Consider the following 13,646-nt stretch of genomic DNA (forward strand, 5'->3'; position numbering starts at 1 on the left):
TACTCATTTCATTTATCGCTACATTTATGATGTTTACTCATTTCATTTTCCAATGTAATTTTTTAGTTGTTAAATATTTATATTCCTTCTAAATTCAAATTAATCGATTTGTGTTATTTTATGACGTCTCAAATAAAATAAGTCATGTGCTCCACTAATATATTCTACTTTATCTCTTTATTTAACTACTTTTTTATTCTTATTCAGTTTAACTTATTAAATCTAAGTACCTTCTTAATTCACTTTTTAAAAAAAAAGGCTTCGATTAATCTCGATTAATTGTGATGGAGGGAATACACATAGAAAGCAATCTACTATAAAACATGTTTCATATCTAAATAATACGTGTCAGAATGTTACTGTATTTGACTATTTGCTCCTTAATTAACCAACATTTTTAATGCGTTAAGAATGAAGTGATTCAGGTTAAACATTGAATTAATTGTCATGACCCTGGTGGTGGTACATTGGGACCCACGGCGCTAAATCAACGGCTGAGGAAACATGGTAAATCGAAATCGAACGGCCCACAAAAATAATCATGATTAATGTGAAAGGACTATGTATATAGGTGGCCGACATTATACTATTTTTACTTTCTTCCACACCTGAGTATACCAAATATTTATTGCAGGAAATAAAACTTTATCTTCCTGAGTGAGGGCTGGGACCCATGAGTATTTTTTCCTAGGGGCCACATATTTGAATATTTTGTACTCTCACCATTCGTCATAATTATGAGTTCTACACAAATTTTAAAATAATATAAATAAAGGTGTATGAAAAAAGATAATGAGATATGTAATCCATTTTTATTATTTGTATAAAATAAAATATGAGTAGAATAAGTCAATGAAATATGAAAGCTACCTATCATTTTTGGTAAAATAAATAGGAACTCTTAATTGCTAAATGACTAAAATGATAAACAGAAACTTCTAACGCGAAAAGATGGAATAATGGTTAGATATATCATATATTCAATATTTGTGTAAAAGTATAGGGATCTTTAATTACTCAAAATTAAATTATTTCAAAGTTAATTCAAATTGATTTCGCATATATTAAAAGGACAAGTCTTAAAAAACCAAATCCAAATTTAGTAGGGAACAGTATTGTTATTGCAATGGATGTGATTGCTAAGTCCAGTTTGAAAATATCCTTCGAGTTGTTTGAAAAATGTTAAAATGATTTATTTTACAGAATCCCGGTATGTTGGAATTTATTCCACAATAATAAAATAAAGGTTTCGAACAAGACAAGTTCTTACAAAATATATATTAATTAATAGAGTCATATAGCATACTTAAATTAATTAACGAATATTTATATACGAGAAGTAATAAATTAAAGAGGTAAAGTTCACATTCTTCGTAATTTGGAATTGGACGAATAGTCAATATTATTTTATAGTAGTGGATGATAATAATATTACGTTGGTTTGTAAACTAAGGTCAATTTAATTAGTAAAAATCAACAACCTTAATTAGCTCCAAGTACAACATCTATGGATTCATAAGTTGGTCCCCTATAACTCTATATAAAGGACATTAGGCAGAAGACTTCAGTAATTTAGTCACAATTTCCGTTCACCCCCTCCAAGAGCTAATCGAAAATTTTAGTTCTTTATAGAATTAAAGTTCTGTCTTATTTCTAGTCAAGTCATTTTGGCTCAGACAAGCTTTGGCCAACCAAATATCATAATCAAGTTCGAGAACAGATTACAAGGTTCATGGTTTGGTACTATGTCATTATGTGGAGAATGCATAAGCAATCTTCGATTCTTTTGAGAATCTATTCGGTAAACTTAAATAGTAGGAATTCACGATTTAGGGTTTTAATTTCTTAAATCTGATTTATGTGTGTTCTTATATGCAATTAACTGTTTTGCAAGTGAATTGATTAGTCTAATGATCGCTCAAATGAATCATATGTTTAATTTATTTCTTTATGAAAGTCCTCGATATGCAAGGGGCACCGAAACACTAACATGCCGTTAAGAATGAACACTATACATGAGACATTGTGTTGGGATATATATAAATTCTGGAACTTAGTTAAACTCAAACTACATAACTTGTATCCTATGCCGAAAACAAATTCAATGCACAAAACAAACATTATAAATTTCAATAATAATAAAACAAGCAAGTAATGTATACTTGAAAATTTCGTAATTCAACACAAAGAATCAAACAAATTATATATACCTCCTTAATTTGAATTTGCAACTTTCAATGGAGCAATGTATACTTTGGAAAATTAGCAAGTAGAGTAGTTATTATATATTGAAAAATTGGAGACGGTCTCAGAAAAATTTATCAACTTGGGTGCAACTTCATAAAATATGAAAATTATTTTAGATTAAAATATATATTAATCAAGTAAAATTACAAAAACTAAAAGTATGATATTATCATTACATATTTTAATTAAATATTTTTAATAAACCAACCAAACAACAAAAGTTTCTCATAAGTCATAACCTACTAAACGCATGGGCCGACAAAAGTGGGCTTATAATATGTAAAAGCTTTATTTAGTCCAAGCAGTTGAAGAATGAAAGCCCGATTTAAATGAAAGCCCAAACAAACTAGCGTACTATTACTGCTTTTCTAGGATACTACTACTTTTTTCTTTTATGGCTTTTTAATATCATTAATTTGACACTAAAATAGGATTACAGTATTTAATATTAAATGTCAAATTTATTTTTGTTTTAGAGTCATATCTAATTTCGTTACACCCTATTAAAGTTGGTTTTAAGTCGAGGGCAAGCTGGATAAGTTTAAATAAATATTGAATTATAAATTATGCTTTTCAGAAAACTGCAGCATTTTACAAACCAAGCAAAGGGTAAATAGATAAAATAAAATAAAAGGAAGAAAACAAAGGCTAAAAGTTGAGTAATCTTGAACTGAAAATAAAGCAAAAGTTGCACAAAGCAAAGGTTGCCATGCAACTCAAACATGATTAAGAAAAGCAACTGAAGAAAAGGAAGAAAGCGACAAGGAAAATACGAAATAAAAAGAAACTAGTAAATTAACAAATAAGATAATAACGATGTGAATTACTATAATATTAACTTGGTGCAAAAGCTGTGCGCGGAAAAAAATATTAGGGTTCAAAGATTACAGTTGTAAAGGAAAATAAGTGGGGACAAATATTTATTTCTTGATGAAAAAATAATACATGGATTGTATTTTTCCTCTAATTTCAGCTTGTGCAATTGATTCACTACCATGATTTTAACAACTGTTATGACCCACTAAAAAATATAATCATCAATAATAAAAACAAAAAGGTCATTATCGTTATTAATTCTCGTGTGATTTTTGCCAAATTTTTTATTTATTTTAATCAAAAGCCACGAGAACTTGATTTATCAATCAATAGTATAATGACTAAAAACCAAAATACCTTAAACTGAATGGAGAGAATAATTTTAATTTCAACCATGCATTCAACCGAAAATTAGCGGTTGAGATTAATTGGATGTACAATTTACGCAATAATATTACTACTATTCATATATACTATACGACTAATTTTTGCTAAATAATTTTGATATTTGATGGCTCATTCCTAATTTGACTTCATGTACAATGTAAGAGGTGGACCACATAATATCCTAATTATCTCATTAAAATGTGATAAATAATAGTACTCCACTTAAAACTATCCCTACGTATAGGACAATGTGCAATTAACTAGTGACTACGACTTTATCGATTCCATCTCTCAAACACAAGCCATTACTTTAGAATTCATGTACTGTATATTTTTTTTGGATATACTTAGCTTTTGAATATTATAAGTGTTTGCTTTTATCCATGAGATTTATGACACATCTTTAAAATGTAGAAACTCGAAAAAGTACGTTGATGCATGAAACGAATGTCGAGGACGTATGTATTTTTTTTTTTGCATGGCACATTTCCCACTGTAAATACCCTGCATGGTATTGTACTACGCAAATTGAAAACGGTTGATTATCTTAATTTTTAATAAAATAAATAATATATGGTGCAGTTTACGATAAATCATAATCTTACCTGTGTGTAGTAAATAAAAAAAATGCAATTCCAATTACATTATGAGGCCAAGAAATTTCTCATTATTTCGTCTCATTCTAAGTGACGCATTTTTCCTCTGGAATGTCCCGTTCTAAATGAAACATTTATAAATATAAAATATTAGTCTCTCTACTTTTTCTCTCTCTCGTTACTTTGTTTTCTCTACTTTGCTCATAAAACAACACTACTAAAATTTGGTGTCGAATTAGAAGTGCTCCAATTGACTTTTTTTCCCGCGATGTCAATTCATCACAATACACATATGACATCTTTAACAATTTGCCAAATAAATCAGGAATTCAGGATAAATGGTCAAATTATGGTTTACCCTACATTTTTCAAAATATAAAAATTAAATCACGAGAGATTAAAATTTTATAATTGTCATCTTTATTTTATGACTATATTAACTCACTTATTTTAATGATTCATGTTATGTGATGGGTGGTATGTTTAAAATCGACTGATATATTATCGCATATTTTGCTAGAAATGAGACATGAAAGAATTGCAAATTTTTTACGTTTTGTAATTTGAATTTTAGATGTTGAAATATTTGGGATTGAACAGATTTTAATCTTTCAAATTTTGTTCGACAAATTGTCTGATTGGTACTAATGTGATTACAACAATACATCGATCAATCCACTAGAAATTAGTGAGTAGTGTGATTGGACCTTTTTCATCATCTATTCATTGTTCAAAATTTTCCCTACTTTTAATGTGAAAGTTAAAGGGGAAAAGAAAAAGATTTATGTAAAAAAGTTGAAGCTATAGAAATAGAGGGGTGATGTGTGAGAACGAATTTAATTTGATTATAGTTGCATAAAGCCATCGGGGCCATAAAAAGATCACAAAAAGTTTTTTTTAGTGTTTTTTTATCCTTTTCTGCATGAGAAAACAGAATCTGATTCCCATCTATCAAATCAATAGTTTATTTGATATGGTGAAACTCAAACTCATGAGAGCATCCGCATCAGTGACTCGATGAGGGCTCGGTCTCGTCCCAGAGAGATGAGACGGCATCGAGACACCGATACGGATGCTCCGTCTCGTCCCGTAGCCCGGGGGAGGGGCGGTTGGCGGGCTGTCTCGCCACGCGCGTCGGCCACGTGGCGAACAACCGTTGGGGCGTGATGCTCACTCGCCGGCGCTACGAGTGGGCGTCGATTCAGGGTATTTTTATTTTTTATTTTTAAATTAAAAAAAACCTTTTGACCATTCCCCCCCCCCTATTTTTCTCAAAACACACACACAATTCCCGCACCATTTTTTCCTCACACAAACACTACACTCACTCTCACAAACATTATATCATCTCTCTTTCCTCTCCAATCTCTGCAAAAATGTAATTTTTTAGGATTTTAAATTGTAATTTTCTTTTAATTAATGAAGTGTGTTTTTATTAATTGAATATGTTGAAAATAAAAATAAAAAATGAAATTGAAAGAATAGTTAAGGGATGAGATGGAGAGATGCAGATGTTGTCTCTTAGTTAAGAGATGGGGTAAAAAGTGCAGTGAGGTCCATGAATAGTTAAGTGATGAGACGGTTAAAAGACGGTATTGATAGGCATGCACAAATGAACCGAACCGCCGGTTCAAAAATCGGAACCGGAACCTGCGCGGTTGTTCCGAACCGGCAGACGGTTCGGTGGTTCATGCGGGCCGGTTCAGGTTCAAGAATTTCAGGAACCGGAACTGGCGGTTCAAAACCTCTGGTTCGCCGGTTCGAACCGGCGGTTCAAATGAATTTTTTTAAAAAAATATTTGTTATTTATTATTTATAAATTTTAATTTTTATATTTAATACTCAATCAATTTTCAAAAATAAATAAATACAAGAATTTCATAATAGCCCATATTTATTTATTGGGCCTCTGAATTCTAAAAACCATTCTTGGTTATTTCTATTTTATAGAAACATTCTTAAATATTTTGTATTTCACTTTCAATGTGGGACAAATATGTTGAAGTATTTTCTCTTATAACTACATTTTTAGCTCATTCATTCATCTTTTTTCCAATATGAGATACAAAACTTTCTTTTGTCTTCTACTTTTCTTTATTTTTTTACTATATTTTATTATTCACTAATTTTATCTTTATTTTTATCAGGATTCTTTTTCTAAGACAAATTTATAGATAATAATAGCATCAAATAGAATAGTTTAATTAAATTTGAATGTTGTATGTTGCTCATAATTTGTAAATTTATATAATGTGGATGTGTTCAAATAATATTTGGATTTAAATGTGCTCACTTTTAATAATTATAATAAATCATTCTTGGTTGTTTCACTTTTATAGAGACATCCTTGAATATTTTGTGTTTCACTTTCAATGTGAGACAAAATATGTTGAAGTATTTTCTTTTGTAACTATGTATTTAGATCATTCATTCATCTTTTTCCAATGTGAGATACAAAACTTTCTTTTATTTTCTACTTTTCTTTATTTTATACTACATTTTATTATTCACTAACATTATCTTTATTTTTGTATGATTTTTTCTCTACGACAAATTTATAGATAATAATAGTATCAACTAGAATAGTTTAGTTTGAATAGTTTAATTAAATTTGAATGTTGCATGTTGCTCATAATTTGTATATTTATAGAATGTGGACGTGTTCAAATAATTGGATTTAAATGTAAGCATGTTGCTAATTTTTCTCAATATATTGATTAAAATGTGAAAAGAACAACAATTAATATAATTTGTATCATAATGATAAAAATAGATAACTAAAGAATGATTTGTATAGCGATATAATATAGTTTATATATTTATATATAAGTAGTAGACTAATAGTATGATTTTGTATAATAGCTATTATTCTAATAGATGTAGTATAATTTATATAAATAAAATTATTATTTGTGAATATATTCTTAATTGATAAGAATAAACAATTACTGAGTAATATGATCTGTATATAGATAAATAACCATTCGTATAATAGTTATCGCTATATTAATACAATTTGTAATAATTATTCTCTTAATGTGTATAATGGTATTTATTAGTTAGCATATACTGCATAAACTTATACACAAACGAATCCATAATGATAAAGGATTAAAGAATAATACTTTATGTATTAATATTTGTTGTTAAATTATAATTATAATAATAGAAAATAGTCAAGATATAAACAAAGATGATGGAAATCTACAATGTAGTTACAAATAATGACTTTTAACTCACATTGAAATAAATAGCAACACATCAAAGAACATGTAGCTATAAAAGAGAATCATCCAATGCACTATCTTTCAACTCAAAGGCTCAAGTTCAACATTATAAGTTGTGACTTGTAGTCTCGGTCAAATAAAAACTAAAAGGAAAAAATAAAAAAATTGAACCGTCGAACCGGCCCGGAACCGGCGGTTTTGAACCGCCCCATGAACCGCTGGTTTTTTGAACCAGAATCGCCTAGAACCTTGGCGGGCCGGTTTAGGTTCAATGAAATTTTGAACCGTGAACCACCGGTTCCAAACCGTAACCGGCTGTTTTTGAACCATGTGCATGCCTAGGTATTGAGACACCGTTGTGAATGTCCTAATTTCTTCATCAATATTAATCGAAGATGGATTTGAAGCACTCTTATCTATGTCGGGAAATACCTTTGACCGGTTTTATGGAAATTCTACGAGGTCATACGTTAATTTTGTTTATTTTCTCGTCTTTTTCTAGAATGTAGGCACGACATAACCAATTAACTAATTTGTGTGATCAATATATTATTCCAATTTACTTTTTTTAGACACACTTATACATGAAATCCACTATAGTTTTAATTAGTGGGACAGTTTCTTTTGAACAATATTTTGTAATAGACTCACTACCACCAAATGATTAATTTTTTGGAGTATTTTGATTGTACTGTACTCTGTTCCATAATAGTTGAGTCATTTTATCATTTTAGTACGTTACATAGTAGTGAAATCCATAATTTTCATTTCCTATTTTATTATTCATTTACTTAACTCATTTAACACAAATTTTTATCTTAAATTGTGTGACTAAAAGAAATGTTTCCACTCCTATACAATGAAAGGAGTGTATATTTGAATAAATGAAGTGAATTATTTTACTCCGTAACCATTTGTATCTTGACCTAAATATGTATTGCAATCTTTTGAAATAAGAAATTTCAAAGTACCAACTGATTAGTAGAATTAGAAGTATAATAAAATGTTGAACAATGAAGGATTTAGAAAAACATCACAATCATAATAGTAAAGAAAACTTTTGAAGTGTCAAATTTAGCAGATCAGAAGCCCTTTGATACTTTACAGCCCACCATTTTTAATAATTGAGAGCTTGAACTGTATTGATTGCGACTTTGGCTGATTGTCAAAGACAAAAAAAATTAGAACCCATCCATTTTGGATTTTCTAGAATTCGAAATATGGATTTGGCACCCCATCTCATTATTGAACCCCCCAAAATAAAACAAAATATCACACCCAAAACAAAATAAAAAATCAAAATCAAAATCAAAATTTCCTCCACAAATTCATTTACATTCTGCTTTCACCAATTCAAATCAAAACTCCTAAAACCTAATGGAGATACACGCAGAATATAACAATACAAAACAAAAAATTTTTTAAAAAAATATGAATATATCATGAGTGCTGCCAATTTCTTGAAAATATTTTCTGGCCAGGAGCAAGGATAGCCATTGGATCAAATCGTGCTTTCCTCTCCTGAAATCTGGTCCATTGATATCCGAAATGACGCTTCCACCCCTCCACAGAGTTGAAGTGAGGAAGGTACAACTTGTAGTCAATCCCATTTTTATTGCAGCTTTGAAGAATGTCTTGATTCTGTACAACCATTTGATGCACAGATAAGCCGTCTTGGTAAGGCGAGCAGAAGCGGAGCAACGCCACCAAATAAAAAATCTCCCCCTCCGGCAGCGCCACCGACTTCCGACTATCCCACCTATATTCAAAATAAAAAATTAACAAAAAATAAATAAAAATAGTACTACAAGGGCAATTATGTCCTTTTCAAAAAGATTGAGGTGTCACCAGCTAGTGGTTTGTCCAGTTAATAACTTTTGTCGTCACATAAATAGCATAAACACTACCTGAAAGCAACATTACTTCTCTTTTTTATCTATAAATTAATAACATATGTAGTAGTACAATATTTCAAAAATTGAGGAACTAGACATCTCAATTTCTATTAATTAATCGATCCTTGATCTGAAAAAAGTGCTACGATCCAATCAATTCAAGTAATAGAATTATATTAACAAACAATAGAATTATGTAACATTAATAATCCAAGTAAAAATTGAAGACATTATGCAACAGTAGCATTACACAAATTGAATCAAGTGATGGCGGCACTTACTTGGAGCGTAGCAGAGGATAGAGGAGCATTGGGCCACCAACGCCATGCTTCAAAATATTCTTGAAAACAACGTGATCGAACTCACCAATATCGTTTTTGGACACAAACAGGTTCAGCCACGGGTGTGGGGCTCCCCATATACCTTTCGCCTTCGCCTCTTCCTCCACCCGCTTCACTCGCAACAGAAATTCCATGTACCCCAACTCTGCCTCGAACCTCATCCCCTCCTTCCCTCTCAACCCTCCCATCAACCTCTTCATTTTCTGCATTCACACTAATTTTAATACAAAATTGATAAAATCGATACATTTAAATTGAAATATTATTAGTTTTGAAAAACTATAAATTTGGATAGGGTGAAATTACTATTGTACCCCTAGCAAGATCTTTAAGGAGGGGCAGAGGTCAGAGGGGAAGTACAGTGTCAATCTCGTAATAAGGACCGGAGTCTGTGGCCACTTTAACCTTTGATACTGTCAGAAAATCTAATAGAAGATACATACCTCGCCGTGTGGTCAGTTTTCACCACCTCCATTTTTTGTCTCCGCCGCGGTGGTGGTTAGGACAAGTGGCGGAGGGCCTTTTTTGACTTTTTTATTTTTATTTATTTTTATTTTAACTACGAGAGAGGGGGGTGTGGGGCCCAATTTTTACCTTTCCATGTCAACATCAAAAATCGAGAGAGAGGTCCCAATTAGCAGACACCTAGGTCAAAACTAAGTCTATTTTTCCCTTAGTTTACCATTGGCCCACACCCACTAAACCAATTACCCAATTATTATTGCGAATTGGGAGAAAAAAAGAAGATTTATTAATTTACCGTGTCAACTGTGGAAGGCGAATCCTCATTTTTGTAATGCAAGGCCACCTCAAGGCAGTAGAGAACCGGACCGGCTGAGCTGGAGAACCGGACCGGCTCGAATGACCCGTACCGGTCCAATGGAACCGACGGCCACCCATTAACCGGGTCGTCGCTGTTGACAAAGACGAAACCTTCGACGTAGTTGAACGTGTCCCCATCGGGCCGAGTCACCAGTGACTCGGCATCCCGGGTGAAGTCGCGGAACTCGGTGTACACCACCCTTATCCACCTCACCTAATTAACAATCATCCACGTAAAATAAATTAATCACATATTTATTCAATTTTATTTTTTTTAATTTTAATTTTTTTTACCATGTCGGGTGCGGGTTGGAGAAGGACTCGGGCGCGGGTGATAATCCCGAACTGCCCGAGCCCACCCAGCGCGCCGAAAAAGAGCTCCGAATTCTGTTTCTTCGAGCACACCAAAACGTCGCCGTTTCCCGTAACGACTTCTAACTCCGTGACGTTTTCCGTCTGCGGTCCGTGAGCGAAAGCCTGGCCGCTGACGCCGGCGTTGGATAGAGTGCCGCCGACCGTCAGTCCCAAATAGTCCGTCCACGAGCGCGGCGCGAGGCGGTGATTGACGACGCAGTGGCGGAGGACGTCCTCCCACAATGCGCCGCCGCCGACGTCGGCGTAGATCCCCTTGGCGTCGACGGTGATTCTGCAGGAGAGGGATTTCATGTCGACGACAAGGCCGCGGTGGGCCATGGCCTGGCCGTTGACGGAGTGGCCGTTGCCGCGGGCGGCGACGGTGAGGTGCGGCGAGCGGGCGGCTAATCGGAGGATTTTGGCGACGTCGGAGGCGTCGGAGGGGCGGAGGACGGCGAGGGGTTTGGAGAATTGGAGGCCGCCGAAGTCGTGGCCGGCGTCGGAGAGGTCGGAGAGGACGTCGCCGGTGTAATCGGAGGCGGAGTCGGGTGAATCGACGTCGTTTTCGTGGACGAATCGCTCGATGTAGGCAATCATGGTGGGAAAGAGGGGAGAAAAACGGTTACCTATTTTTTCTTGAAATGGAATGAATTATTGGGATTTAAAACGGCTGAGCTGAGAGAGGTGTAAGAGCTACTGTTTGTATTTGGAAAATTATTGAAATTGGGAGTGTTTTAATTTGCTGTAAATATGAAAATGAATTACTCTAATAAATAAGGAAAGGGGGTTAAAAAGGATTTAATATATCTCGTGTCTGTGTATCAGTAAATGCTATCAGGCTATCTCCACATCTCCACTCCACTTCTTATACATGTAACATGTAGTAATTCGGAATAAATAAAGTAGTAAAATGTATATATATCCAAGAACAAATGTCTCATTTCTTCTCGGCACGAGTTTTAAAAAATACTCCATCCGTCCCACCTCAAGTGATCAACTCTCTTACTTTATTCCCTCTATTTTACTTTGTTCTCTCTTTCTTACTCTCTCCGTTTCTTCATAGTTGAAGCAAAACTTTTTGGTACGGAGTTTAAGAAAGAGAGGTTGAATGTGTTAAATAAATAGATAAAAAAGTAAGAGAGAGAAAAAAGTAGATAGAATAACGTAGAAAGTGAATAAAGTAGAGATAATAAAGTAAGAGATAGTAAATTAAAAAAGAGAAAAAAATTACTATATGGGGAAATGACTCAACTATGAGTGAACTTTCTAAAATGGAAAAATGACTCAACTATGAAGAAACGGAGGGAGTACTTTATTCTCTCTTCATCCCTCTTACTTTTTCCTCTCTCATACTTATTCTCTCCACTTTAAATCAATACATATCATTTTTCTTAATATCCGTGCTGAAAATAAATCCATCACATGAGATGGGACGGAGGGAGTACTAAGAAAAGTGGATGAAATAAAGATTATAGAATATGGATCTAACTTGTATATATACTAGTTTTAAATGAGGCGTGAGTGGAAGGAGTTAATGGAATGTGAGATCTTTTTACTATTTATAGTAATTACGAATCGAGACTCCTATTTGCGGACGGATCAAAATGGAAACACGAGACTCCTTTTTGAGGATAGCGGGAGTGCATATTTTTGGAGCAAGAACAACGGTCAATCTAGAAGTAGAAGTGTCCTACTTGACTTGCCACTAAAGTGTTATCTCGGTTGTCGTCATCTATCATGTTGTGCATTATAATAGATGCGTATATAATATAAAAAATTATCGATCAGAATCACGAATGTGTACGGTCTTTCACTACCTCTCAACTTAATTGATCAACTCCGAAAGCACATCCAACGGTGTTTCGTCGTCAGAACAACATGGCTTAGCTGCAAAATATTTTGTAATAGCTAGAGAACGGCTTTCTCATAATTTCATCGAATCTTTCCCCTTCACCCATTTGCTAGATAACATTGTTTTTAAATTATAGGAGTAATTGTTACTAGCAAAATGAATACATGACAATTAAATCTAACCAACTCCAAAATTCCATAGGTACTCCACTAAATTTGAAACCACGTTAATTTCTATTTAGCGAATTTCGGACATTTATTTTTATAAAACAAACTAAAAACATTGATGCACTTATCCAAATCACGTTAGATTGTAAATAATGAGGTATCCCAAGCACTTTGATTTAAAAACTAGTAGTACTAGTAGTATTTCTCTATTTGATAATTGCTATATATATTTCGTGGAGTATTTAGGAAATCAGCAAATTAAATTGAAATGTTAAAACTTAAAAGGAGGTGCACAAAAAAGGGATAATCATTTTGATGTTATAATAAATAAATAATTATTGGTAATTTGACCCCAGCATAAAAGTAAACAATCCCGACTAATATGCGTCAACGGTGAATGTGTTTCATTAAACAAGTAGTAACTCTTTTTCTTTCAATGCTAAAATTCAATCTTTTCTAGACAACTTGAGTAATTAATATGGTTATTATTTGTTCATAAAAATAGTTAAATTGTTTCTAAATTACAACAAAAATATAGATGACGAGGTTGATTAATCTTTAATTTTGACATTTCCTAATTAACTATGAATTAAGATAATATTCTCTACATATGTCTTTATGTGTTTCAGTTTGTTTCATTCGAACTAATAATCCTCTGTATTATCTGTCTTATTTTATAATTTGATTTGATTAATCTTGTCGATTATATAGGAAAGTGAAAGGCAAGATTTGGTACCTAATTGGAACTAAATTTTTAGCATACTAATCCATGGATTGACTAAGACTTGTTATAGGTCGGTATTATTTAATCTCGTATAATCTTTTGTAGATGTTGACTTGTGACACAGCTTATTCTCATCTTATATGATAAAAGGGGATTAAGGTAATAATTTAAATGATTATGTGACTAATACAGATTACGTATGAGTTGATTTTTTTTTC

At 32.8% G+C, this 13,646-nt stretch overlaps 1 protein-coding gene across 1 annotated transcript; it reads right to left on the reverse strand.

The window, feature by feature from the left end:
* Nucleotides 1-8,562: 8,562 nt before the first annotated feature.
* LOC121781802 (cytokinin dehydrogenase 7-like) lies at nt 8,563-11,480 on the reverse strand. The gene is made up of 4 exons (XM_042179497.1): nt 10,626-11,480; nt 10,270-10,545; nt 9,450-9,712; nt 8,563-9,032 (listed from the first exon to the last, which is right to left on the reverse strand). The coding sequence occupies exons 1-4, from the start codon at nt 11,280-11,282 to the stop codon at nt 8,714-8,716; spliced, it is 1,515 nt and encodes a 504-aa protein (XP_042035431.1). The 5' UTR covers nt 11,283-11,480; the 3' UTR covers nt 8,563-8,713.
* Between the last annotated feature and the right edge of the window lie 2,166 nt (nt 11,481-13,646).

Source organism: Salvia splendens, chromosome 20 (assembly GCF_004379255.2).
Source record: "Salvia splendens isolate huo1 chromosome 20, SspV2, whole genome shotgun sequence".
NCBI classification, from domain to species: Eukaryota; Viridiplantae; Streptophyta; class Magnoliopsida; order Lamiales; family Lamiaceae; genus Salvia; species Salvia splendens.